Consider the following 11,882-nt stretch of genomic DNA (forward strand, 5'->3'; position numbering starts at 1 on the left):
GACTTTTATTCATCAAATTCCTGCGTTTCTGCCGTGAAATTTACGACAAAAGTGTATTTTAGGATTTTGAACTGGTGCTGAGTAAAATTCTTTCTTAGCCTAAACTACTAAATTCGTTTGTATCTGGCGCATGTGAAACCCATTTGTAGCTAAGGGTCAAACATTGATTGTCACTCACTAAAATGGCTCGCCATTACCGTGACACGAACTCAACCGGGGCCACCCAACGTTTTTTAGCCAATCACGAGACGAGTTTAGAGCAAAAAAATTGAAGTTCGTTCATCAGCGGATCAATCACTAAAAGGGTCAAATTTCACAGTTCGTTTGACAAGATCAGATGTGAAGGTATGCGAAAGCTTATAGGTTTTTTAAAGCAAAAAAAATATAATATTTTTCATTTCTATTACGGTAAAGGTGAATAAATATTTACCGAATGGCGGCCGGTAATTTCGAAGACTAAACTGACTAAAGTTAAATTTACCAAATTGCGGCCGACTCACTTTATACAATATATTTTCCGAAACACGGCCTGGAATGCCGAAGGCGAGAGCTTATGTAATTTACTGAATATTGCGGCCGCGAATTTTGAACACGAAACGGGCTCGATCAATGTAAATAAATATATCAAATTACGGCCGGCTAAACCTCAAGGCGAAACCGGCTCAACACAAGTATATTTTTAAAATATCATTGAAAAACGGCCGTATCTACAATTTTACCGGGAATTTTAGTAACCAATCACAAGGACAAAGAAAATTTCAAATTTAGTTTTTGCATGTATTACCGGTGGTTGATTCCGTTTGCGTTGTAGTTTGAAAGTCGGGAAGTATTTCAAACATTTACTGATTTGAGGTAAAACCGTTTCGTCTTCAAAATCTCAGGCCGTGTCAACTCCGCAAATACATTTGTATTGAGTCCGTTTGGTCTTCAATATTCCCAGCCGCATTATTCCGTAAATTATATAAGCTTTCATCCTCGACATTCCAGACCGTGTTTCGAAATATATATTTTATAAGTTAACTCGTTTGTAATTTAGTAAATTTCTTTAAGTCTGAGTCCTTTCAGTCTTCAAACTTCCCGGCCCCAAAATTCGGTAAGTTATACAAGCTTTCTTCTTCAAAACTCCATACCCTATTTCGAAAAATTTTTGTTATAACAGTTTACTCAGCCGTAATTTGGTAAATTTACGTTGAGTTCGTTCAGTCTTCAAAATTCCCGGTAGCAATACTCGGTAAATTATACAAGTTCTTGTCTCCGACATTCTAGACCGTGTTTCGAAAAATAAATTTCATTGGTTTACCCAGCATTATTCGTTACTTACGTACGTTGAGGCTGTTCAGTCTGTTCAGTCTTCAAAATTACCGGCCGCTATTAGCTAAATTTTTATTCGCTTTTACCGTAAACGAAATAAACAACATATTTATTTCACCGTAAAAAAACTAGAAGCTTTCGCATGTCTTCACATCGACTCCAGTCAAACGAGCAGTTTAATTTGACCGCTGGTGAACGAACTCCCATTCTTTTGTTCCGTACTTGTCTTGTAATTGGCTAAAAAACGTTGGGTGGCCCCGGTTGAGTTCGTTTCACTGTAAGTCTTGTGATCGCCTTCGTATGAAATTGTTTTTTATGTTGTTGTTGTTGTTAAGTCCGCGTTTTGCTAGTTCACGTTTTACTAGCCCACGTTTTACTAGTCCCCGTTTTACTAGTCCGCGTTTTACTAGTCCACATTTCACTACTCCACGTTTTACTAGTCGGCGTTTTACTAGTCCGCGTTTTACTAGTCAGCGTTTTACTAGTCCGCGTTTTACTAGTGCGCGTTTTACTATTCCTCGTTTTACTAGTCCTCGTTTTACTAGTCCACGTTTTACTAGTCTAGTCCAGTCAAGTCCAGTCCTCGAAATATCATATTCCATTTAACTCGTGTGTGTTTGTCACACTAGTACATGTACTGTCGTTTATTCAAACGCGTACGCGTTTTTTTATTCTTCAATTGACAGGTGTCACATGGTGACAGTTACTTGTCAAGAAATGTTTCAAAGTTTGCCCGGAAGCCTTTTCAGTTACATTTACTAATTTAAAATATTTCGGTGAAAGCTTTCTCTTTAGTTAACGTCTGTATTCTTTATCATTCACTCGCCAACAAATTGTTAAGGTTATGGAGGATTTTCTCGTAATTAAACTCGTAATTGTAGTCCTAAATCATTCGGGTTCTTTTGGAAATTATTTTGTTATGTGTTCAATAGAAAAATCCTCTCGAAAAAAATAAAAATGTTATTCACCAGCATAGGTCGGTCCGTATTGGGAAAAACTGTGCCCTCTGTCTTGAGTACCGCCCGAGGCCGTAGGCGGAGGGCGGTATCCAAGACCTCGGGCACAGTTTTTCCCAATACGGACCTCCCGTCTGGTGAATAACATATATATCCAGCGGATACGTGTTTACAAGACATACGATGCTATCCAGTGGATAGCATTATCCAGCCTTTGCACAATCAGCCCCTGGATGTGAAGAAGTTATCTGTATTATTGCGCTAAAATGATGGATTTGGACAAATTTACACCACACGGGAATTCTAGTAAACTTGCCCCGGAGACAAATTTTCTCAATACTGATCACCTTACGGTAAAACTTCGAAAACATGTTTTCATCAAAAGATTGTAAAAGTCACATCAAATTTTCAATTTTTTTTCTTCAATACAAGTTATCCTCTCAGAATTTTCGAACATATGCTACTGTTGGAGAAATGAGGGCCGGTTATTTTACCAAAGTTTAGCAGTTGTCTTACAAAACCGCGTTCTAAACTGTCCTCAATCTAGGGAGGGGGGACATGGGGGGGGGGGGGGGGGCTGAACACCGCAACACCGCAACACCGCAAAGAAAAATTAACTAACACCGCATGACCGCAAGAAAAGACCACGGAACACCGTCACCGCAACTATTTTTAGCTACATAATTTTAACGTCTTTAATTGACGTAATACTTTTATACCTATACAATTATCCACAAAATAAGTACATCAAAACGTATATTTGTCAGTGCATGCTTACGTGTCGATACTGTTAACGTTGATACCCGTAAATCAGTTTTCCTGTACTTAACGGGAGAGCTCGTTTGTATGAAAGTCCATGAACATGACTCAGAAGTCGACCCGAAAAGCTGCTAGGGATAAAACAACATTTTCAGAGCGTTGAGCGTTCTCTTAGTAGTTAATATTGTCACATAAATAAACTTTGCCGTTCAGTTTATTTGATCTGCAGAGTATTTTGAAAGATTAATATTGCTTTAAAGTTATATTACTACATCTTTAGACAGGAAGAAGCCGAAAAAAATTTCACTGTATAAGCCGATTATTGAATCGTATAGCTCTTCCAAAGCGTGACCTTGTGCCCAGCAGAAAGGTTGTGGAGCTCCCAATTTCTACTTGAAGATAGTTTCCACTTTCGTCACTGGCTCCTATATCATCCTCATCGCTGCTTCCATCGTATTCAGGCTCACTTCCGCTTTCCTCTATGACTTGTTCTTCGGTTTGAGAGTCTTCTCCAGGTCCTTCACTTTCTTGTCCATCTTCCTCATGTTGGTCAGCTTCTTCCAATTTAATATTTATAGGTTGGTCAGACCTGATGCAGTGTCTCTGATAGATGTACTCGGGTAGAGTACCATGCTTTGCCATCGTCGTCTCTTGGCGCACTGTTCGCTGTCGTACTGCAGCTCCATAAGCCGAAGACCAATCCCGCATAATGTCGCAGTTTGGTTTCGACAACTTCATAAGGTGATGCAAAGTTTGACTTAATCTTTTCAAAGCATATCACTTTATATTCTCTCAGCTTTAATTTATTGAAATACGGTGTACCATGTAAATATAAGAACGTCCTAAGAACGTTTTCAGCCTCAAATCGTAAAAAGATAGCTCCAGCTCTAAAAATTTGACATTCTTATGCATAATAAAAGAGTGTATCACGAAGGTAAACCAACATGGCGGCTCCATATCTGGGCCCTCCCTGGAGGTACATCCTGGGGAATTATTCCACGCACTTCTTCAGGACTCTTGAACTTGGACCAGATCAATTCCGAGGAAAAATGAAAAGTGTGGGCTTAAAAGGCTAAAAATAAAATTAGGTTCGACTTCCCTGATCTCCTACCAGTTTAAATGCGACAGCTGATAAATTAAAATAACTCCCTAAGCCATTCGATTTTGAAAGCTGATGCCATTTCTCAACTTACTAATTTGTTTGTTTGTTTCTTTGTTTTGTTTTGTCTTTTTTTCATTTTTCAAATAAACGGGGGTGGACTTCGTCATGAAACACCCTCGTGAATTATTGATTACGTTATGACCCTACTTCAGAACTATTCAGCTCGTTAAGACTTCCCACTATCAGTTTCCCGTCACACGAAAAGGAGTGATTCAGGATCTACTTTGCCTAGCCAGATCCTAGCATGGTCAATTGAATTCAGTGTACATGAGGAAGCTTCGTTTGGTAGCAATCATTCTCATATGTGCACGCTGGTTCTGTACAGGGCCTAACTTTGTCGAATCTCGCTAGAAAAGCGTGTTTTCAAAAACGGAAAGTTTTGACGCACAATAACGGTGAATGACGTCAGGCTGCTCTCGACAGACAGGCGGGCATCACCAGATGAATTGGCGCCAAACGATCTTTAATTTCTAAATAAGGAAGACGAAAAGAAAAACGGAAAACGAAAAGTTAACCGCAACAGGCCTGTAAACCGTGTCCAGCCGGTTTTTATTGCCCTCCAGAGGCAACTGGTCCCGTTCAATGTCCAATAGGGACATACCAGTCAAACATTAACCAGACATCTAAATATGTCTGTAAACAATGTACAGCCGGTTTTTATTGCCCACCAGGAAGAAGTGGTCCTATTCGATGTCCTCAAGGAACGTACCAGCCAAACATTAGCCAGACATCTGAAGAGGCGTGTAAACCTTGTCCTTTCTTTACTAACTCATCAAAGAATTTAGGCCGTGTTCGACCAATTTTAGATGAAGCCGACTGTCCGGGAGAAGATCCAAGTAAAGGTACTGGCTCCACAAATTAATGTTAGAGAGAAGAATTTGCCCTACTTGCTTTTCTGAGTCTGTTTCAAAAAAGGGATCCGTAACCTCCTCAAACATTCAGATAAACAACTGACTATAACCTCTGTTTGTGCCTCGGTCTTTTTTATTGGCCTTTGAACCATAATTGTATCTCGTGATTTGAATTTCATATATACTTCTATATTTTTTTTACATGTGTAATTTAAATTACTCATTTCCTTTTCCATCTTTTGACCAGAGATTACAGCATCAACAGATGTCACCAAGATTGCCATAGGAACGGCTATTGGTGTGGTTATCATCTTAGCCTTAGTTTTTCCATTGTTATTTATCGCAAAAAAGAAGCGTTTGCTGTGGTTCTCTTCCTTGGAACACAGACATGATCCAGAGTGTTACACGTGCCAGCCAATATTAAATGGAGATACCGAAAATGCTGAAGGTGCTGAGGTTTTGAAAACGTTGCCAGAAATAGGTATTTAATCAGTTAATTTTATTTTGCAATGTTTAACTTAATTACAATAAATTATCTTACTCATACCCAGTTGGCCCCGGTTATTCAAAGAGTGTATAGCGGCGCTCGTCCACCGCTAGCTGGACCACACAAAATCCACTGATAACAACGTACCGCACCAAATTTGTTTGGAAACGCCTCCTTCTTTATTATTGTATTATACCGTGAAACTAAAAATTGATTTAAGAAATTAGGGACATGGAAATAGAGAAATGCTTCAGGTAAATCAAACTTACATTATTGCCGGATCTGGCAAGAGTTGATATCGATTGAACTTTCCCTTCCTTTCCTTAACTAATTTCTTTCCTTACGAGCACGAGTGCTTGCCAAAAACTGATCAAAAGGGCCTTTTATCAAACAAGAGCGCGTGACGAGCCACCTAGTGTGACTTAAAGATTATTAACCAAATCAAACAATGAAGAGAAACTCGTACTGTACGGTGCTGCACAAATCTGGTTAGGTGGAAAAGGAGAAGTGTGAAAGTGAGGAGTGTGGAAAATGAGGTGTGTGGAAAATGAGGAGTGTGGAAAATGAGGAGTGTGGAAAATGTGGAGGGTGGAAAATGTGGAGTGTGGAAAATGTAGAGTGTGGAAAATGTAGAGTGTGGAAAATGTGGAGTGTGGAAAATGTGGAGTGTGGAAAATGTGGAGTGTGGAAAATGTGGAGTGTGGAAAATGAGGAGTGTGGAAAATGAGGAGTGTGGAAAATGAAGAGTGTGGAAAATGAGGAGTGTGGAAAATGAAGAGTGTGGAAAATGAGGAGTGTGGAAAATGAGGAGTGTGTAAAATGAGGAGTGTGGAAAATGAGGAGTGTGGAAAGTGCGGAGTGTGGAAAATGTAGAGTGTGAAAAACGTAGAGTGTGTAAAATGAGGAGTGTGGAAAACGAGGAGTGTGGAAAATATGGAGTGTGGAAAATGTGGAGTGTGGAAAAATGTGTAATTTTATAAGAGAACTAGTGGCCAGCACACAGCAACTTGTCTTATAGTATTGGGTTTATTAATCCACCGGTTTCAACTTCATCAGGATAAAATACATAGGAACTTACTTTATACTACACCTTATCAGAATATGTCACGTTCCAAGTTTGGGTGTGAACAACAAAACACCAACAAGAATAACCACAGGATATGATTAAAATCCTGTGCTAGAAGGTGCTTTTGGGGCTTCACGGTTTTAACGTTAAAAACAAAAAGGTAAATGGTAAACAAAAGAATCAAACGAGTGAAACGTTACTCTCAGTATGTTGTAGCTGAAGCATAGCATTTTTTCACTTTTTTCGAGTGTGAAAAACGCGGAGTGTAGAGTGTATATAAAATAAAAGGACATAAAAATATATACATGCATAAAAAATTATCTTACCAGGGTAATACTGTTATTGTCTGCAAGCAAAATATCAACCTCGCGCTGATGTTGTTTTCTTTGGCTAGTTAGCCGTGAATATTATGAATTGACAGAAAGCGTCTGGAAAATATTTTTGGTCACATTCGAAAAGGTGTTACCGTTAACACCTAAATGGTGCAAGTCTTGCAAAATACGTTACTTGTAAGCCATGGGTAAATTCAATTGAATTTGCATATTCACAGGTGAGTACAAGTTCGCATTGATCTCCACGTGATCCACACTGTCCACGTGTTTTCGCGTTGATTTTTTTATTACCCATTTTATACGGTGCTCTTTACATAGCTACAAAATAAAATGCAATGATCCATCTCTTTCTTAAAGAGCATGGACTGCTTGTTGTTATTGACTGTAATGTTTCACTCGTTTGATTGTTCGATTCTTTTGTTTACCTTTTTGCGTTCTTTTAAACTTGAAAAAGTAATTTTCGGTTTAGTAGTGAAAACGCAATGATGCATCACCTTCAAGGAAATGGAGTGCTTGTTACTGTTGTTCATATCGTTAAAACCTACTCCTTACCCCACCCCCACACTCCGCATTTTCCACACTCCATATTTTCCACACTCTATATTTTCCACACTCCTCGTTTTCCACACTCCTCGTTTTCCACACTCCTCGTTTTCCACACTCCTCATTTTCCACACTCTACGTTTTTCACACTATACATTTTCCACACTCCACACTTTCCGCACTTTCCGCACTTTCCACACTCACCATTTTCCACCTAACCCATAAATCTCTATCCGGTGGATAGCCTGGTGAGTTTTACTCTCTCTTATCCGCTGGATAGCGTTATCCGTGCCCTTAATTTATACAAATGTACCCTGACGATTTAGCATCTGAAGAAAATATAATTAAAAAATGCTATTTAGTATGTTATGTAACCCCAGCTCCCTTTCAGGTATTTACACGCTGAGTTAAATTTTAAAAAGTAGAGATTACGTTGTTATGGTGGTCATTTAGTTCTTTAGTATCCCATCACTCTGTAAACCTCCCCTCTCCTCCCCTCCCTTTTCCTTTTCAGTTACTGACATTTGATCAGCATGCTTTTTTTCGTGAATTCAGCCATCCGTGCAAAATTGTCTCCCTTAATTTCAGTTTGTTAACTAGAATCTTATTCATTTTGCCTCACTGCATTTTTGTCATATCCTTACCTGGGTTGTTGCTTTGTTAAGTTTTTTTTTTCCATTTTTACTTATTTTTTCATTCTGTATTTTCCTTTATATTAGTGAGATATTCACTTCTTCCTTTGTGAGTGCATCAAAATGAATTTAAAAAGCTGTGGTTTAAGTATGTGTTGTGCATCTATCAAAAACGTGGTTGGAACATGACACATGGTTTGACTTTTTTCAGATTATGAAGCAAAGCATGATGTGTTTATATGCTACTGTTACAAAGATGTTGACTGGGCGAAAGAACTTCTTGCTGAGCTCGAAAAACGAGGATTCAAGTGTTGTATTGACTTTAAGAACTTCACTGTTGGAGAAACAATAGTGCAAAACATTGCTGAAGCAATTTGCTTCAGTAAAAAAACAATTGCAGTACTTTCTCCAGACTTCATTAAGAGTGATTGGTGTAAAGATGAGCTACACAAGGCGCTTTCCAGGGTGCGATATCATCAGGTTGTACCAGTTATGTACAAGCACTGTGAAATACCCTTTGCTCTTCGAGACACAACCTACCTGGATTGGGAAAACTGTAATGTGAAACCCTACTTCTGGGAACAGCTTGAAAAGGCTTTAAGGAAGCCAAATGGCGAGGCTTACCTAAGCAGACGACTTCAAAACGGAAAATGCGGAGTGTGGAAAATGTAGAGTGTGAAAAACGTAGAGTGTGTAAAATGAGGAGTGTGGAAAACGAGGAGTGTGGAAAATATGGAGTGTGGAAAATATGGAGTGTGGAAAATGTGGAGTGTGGAAAAATGTGTAATTTTATAAGAGAACTAGTGGCCAGCACACAGCAACTTGTCTTATAGTATTGGGTTTATTAATCCACCGGTTTCGACTTCATCAGGATAAAATACATAGGAACTTACTTTATACTACACCTTATCAGAATATGTCACGTTCCAAGTTTGGGTGTGAACAACAAAACACCCACAAGAATAACCACAGGATATGATTAAAATCCTGTGCTAGAAGGTTCTTTTGGGGCTTCACGGTTTTAACGTCAAAGACAAAAAGGTAAATGGTAAACAAAAGAATCAAACGAGTGAAACGTTACTCTCAGTATGTTGTGGCTGAAGCATAGCATTTTTTCACTTTTTTCGAGTGTGAAAAACGCGGAGTGTAGAGTGTATATAAAGTAAAAGGACATAAAAATATATTCATGCATAAAAAATTATCTTACCAGGGTAGTACTGTTATCGTCTGCAAGCAAAATATCAACCTCGCGCTGATGTTGTTTTCTTTGGCTAGTTAGCCGTGAATATTATGAATTGACAGAAAGCGTCTGGAAAATATTTTTGGTCACGTTCGAAAAGGTGTTACCGTTAACACCTAAATGGTGCAAATCTTGCAAAATACGTTACTTGTAAGCCATGGGTAGATTCAATTGAATTTGCATATTCACAGGTGAGTACAAGTTCGCATTGATCTCCACGTGGTCCACACTGTCCACGTGTTTTCGCGTTGATTTTTTTATTACCCATTTTATACGGTGCTCTTTACATAGCTACAAAATAAAATGCAATGATCCATCTCTTTCTTAAAGAGCATGGACTGCTTGTTGTTATTGACTGTAATGTTTCACTCGTTTGATTGTTCGATTCTTTTGTTTACCTTTTTGCGTTCTTTTAAACTTGAAAAAGTAATTTACGGTTTAGTAGTGAAAACGCAATGATGCATCACCTTCAAGGAAATGGAGTGCTTGTTACTGTTGTTCATATCGTTAAAACCTACTCCTTACCCCACCCCCACACTCCGCATTTTCCACACTCCATATTTTCCACACTCTATATTTTCCACACTCCTCGTTTTCCACACTCCTCGTTTTCCACACTCCTCGTTTTCCACACTCCTCGTTTTCCACACTCCTCATTTTCCACACTCTACGTTTTTCACACTCTACATTTTCCACACTCCACACTTTCCGCACTTTCCGCACTTTCCACACTCCCCATTTTCCACCTAACCCATAAATCTCTATCCGGTGGATAGCCTGGTGAGTTTTACTCTCTCTTATCCGCTGGATAGCGTTATCCGTGCCCTTAATTTATACAAATGTACCCTGACGATTTAGCATCTGAAGAAAATACTAATTAAAAAATGCTATTTAGTATGTTATGTAACCCCAGCTCCCTTTCAGGTATTTACACGCTGAGTTAAATTTTAAAAAGTAGAGATTACGTTGTTATGGTGGTCATTTAGTTCTTTAGTATCCAATCGCTATGTAAACCTCCCCTCCCCTCCCCTCCCCTCCCTTTCCTTTTCAGTTACTGACATTTGATCAGCATGCTTTTTTTCGTGAATTCAGCCATCCGTGCAAAATTGTCTCCCTTAATTTCAGTTTGTTAACTAGAATCTTATTCATTTTGCCTCACTGCATTTTTGTCATATCCTTACCTGGGTTGTTGCTTTGTTAAGTTTTTTTTTTCCATTTTTACTTATTTTTTCATTCTGTATTTTCCTTTATATTAGTGAGATATTCACTTCTTCCTTTGTGAGTGCATCAAAATGAATTTAAAAAGCTGTGGTTTAAGTATGTGTTGTGCATCTATCAAAAACGTGGTTGGAACATGACACATGGTTTGACTTTTTTCAGATTATGAAGCAAAGCATGATGTGTTTATATGCTACTGTTACAAAGATGTTGACTGGGCGAAAGAACTTCTTGCTGAGCTCGAAAAACGAGGATTCAAGTGTTGTATTGACTTTAAGAACTTCACTGTTGGAGAAACAATAGTGCAAAACATTGCTGAAGCAATTTGCTTCAGTAAAAAAACAATTGCAGTACTTTCTCCAGACTTCATTAAGAGTGATTGGTGTAAAGATGAGCTACACAAGGCGCTTTCCAGGGTGCGATATCATCAGGTTGTACCAGTTATGTACAAGCACTGTGAAATACCCTTTGCTCTTCGAGACACAACCTACCTGGATTGGGAAAACTGTAATGTGAAACCCTTCTTCTGGGAACAGCTTGAAAAGGCTTTAAGGAAGCCAAATGGCGAGGCGTACGTAAGCAGACGACTTCAAAACGGAAATCAAACCTTGGAGGTCTCTGCCCATGTATAGACCATGGCAGAGCCAGGTGGACACAAGTAGGACTTTTTTGTACATAGCATATGTTATGCAACTTGAACTAGCTATAGTGTCGTGTACTAACTTACAAAGTTTAAATTGTTGCTTAAATCATTTGGTCTGCGTATAAATACGATTTTGCACCTTCTCCCTTGTTCAGCAGAGAAGTAGAGGCAGGTTTCCCTAGTCAATAAGTTCTTTAGAGATTAAGATTTACAAGACCCCTTTTGAGAAATAGACTTCATTGGAAGGGAGCTTTCTTGGAGTTCATGCGCATTTCTTGAACAAATATTTAGTAATTTTTGAGAGTCCCCTATACTGGAAACTGAAAAAATTTCTAAGATCAACCAGTTCATCACTGACAAAAAACTGCTCGATGAGTCGATGGCTTTTACGGCTAACGGTGAAAAATATCTTGGCCATTCTTCGGCTAACGGTTAATTTTCTTTCTATTACGTTACAGTTAACCTATTGTCAAAAACTAGCTCAAAGTATTTTGAGGGGGGCATTGGGGTCTCTTAGAAACCGCAAAACCGCAAAAAAATTCGATCAAAACCGAAAACCGCATGTAAAACCGTCTAAACCGATAAATTTGCACATCTCAGGGCATAGGATAAAATCTGGACTGGACTCTGGACTGGACTGGACCGTGGACCCTGGACCCTGGACCCTGGACCCTGGACTCTG

At 38.9% G+C, this 11,882-nt stretch overlaps 1 protein-coding gene across 1 annotated transcript in view; it reads left to right on the forward strand.

The window, feature by feature from the left end:
* The first annotated feature begins 3,970 nt into the window (after window positions 1-3,970).
* The window catches only part of LOC148716908 (uncharacterized), an 8,834-nt gene continuing 922 nt past the window's right edge, over window positions 3,971-11,882 (forward strand). The window contains exons 1-5 of the mRNA XM_088745643.1: window positions 3,971-4,084; window positions 4,712-5,030; window positions 5,287-5,520; window positions 10,720-11,215; window positions 11,801-11,882. The exon at window positions 11,801-11,882 is cut by the window's right edge and continues 922 nt beyond it. Coding sequence (XP_088601769.1) covers window positions 3,971-4,084; window positions 4,712-5,030; window positions 5,287-5,520; window positions 10,720-11,189 — 1,137 coding nt within the window. The 3' untranslated portion in view covers window positions 11,190-11,215; window positions 11,801-11,882. The remainder of the gene's footprint in view (window positions 4,085-4,711; window positions 5,031-5,286; window positions 5,521-10,719; window positions 11,216-11,800) is intronic.

This window comes from Stylophora pistillata, chromosome 14, assembly GCF_964205215.1.
Source record: "Stylophora pistillata chromosome 14, jaStyPist1.2, whole genome shotgun sequence".
In the NCBI taxonomy this organism is placed as follows: Eukaryota; Metazoa; Cnidaria; class Anthozoa; order Scleractinia; family Pocilloporidae; genus Stylophora; species Stylophora pistillata.